General features: G+C 44.8%; 1 protein-coding gene across 1 annotated transcript in view; it reads right to left on the reverse strand.

Moving 5' to 3' along the window:
• The window catches only part of LOC119585121, a gene marked incomplete in the record, with an annotated part of 138,847 nt that overhangs the window by 15,361 nt on the left and 122,973 nt on the right, over window positions 1–513 (reverse strand). Inside the window, 1 exon segment of the mRNA XM_037933753.1 lies at window positions 325–462. Coding sequence (XP_037789681.1) covers window positions 325–462 — 138 coding nt within the window.

Genomic DNA, 513 nt, shown 5'->3' on the forward strand with positions numbered 1-513 from the left:
TCGAATCATTCGAAAACCACAAAACTAATGAAACAAGTACTCAGGTGATTGGGCCTGAACCCCATTACCAAACTCCTAAAACAAAACAGACAATAAATTACAAACTGACAACCTAGGAGAATTTTTGCTATATATAAGAACCTTGTCCTTGTTATAAAAAATATTTCCTTTGTTACTGAATATGATAACAATAGCGACAACAATGTTCAGCCATATATAGAACCTTTCACTTGTGATAAGACGCCCACTCATGCTCTGAATATTTCCTTTGCTAAACTTGCTACCCCAATAACAACAGAGACCAAACGGGAACAGCCAGCGTACCTAGAACCTTTCCTGATGGTGCCGGAACGTCTCTTGGTGGCCGCGATGACCAGGAGATCCGAGAAGAGGAAGAGGCAGCGCTCCTTCCTCGTGCCAAGCCCCGAGTGCATCGTCACCAGGTCATGACGGAGGTACGTCCTGCGGGGAGAGAGAGGAACAGGGGCCTTACTCGTGTTATCCTCTTTTCAC

Source organism: Penaeus monodon, chromosome 19 (assembly GCF_015228065.2).
Source record: "Penaeus monodon isolate SGIC_2016 chromosome 19, NSTDA_Pmon_1, whole genome shotgun sequence".
Classification (NCBI taxonomy): Eukaryota; Metazoa; Arthropoda; class Malacostraca; order Decapoda; family Penaeidae; genus Penaeus; species Penaeus monodon.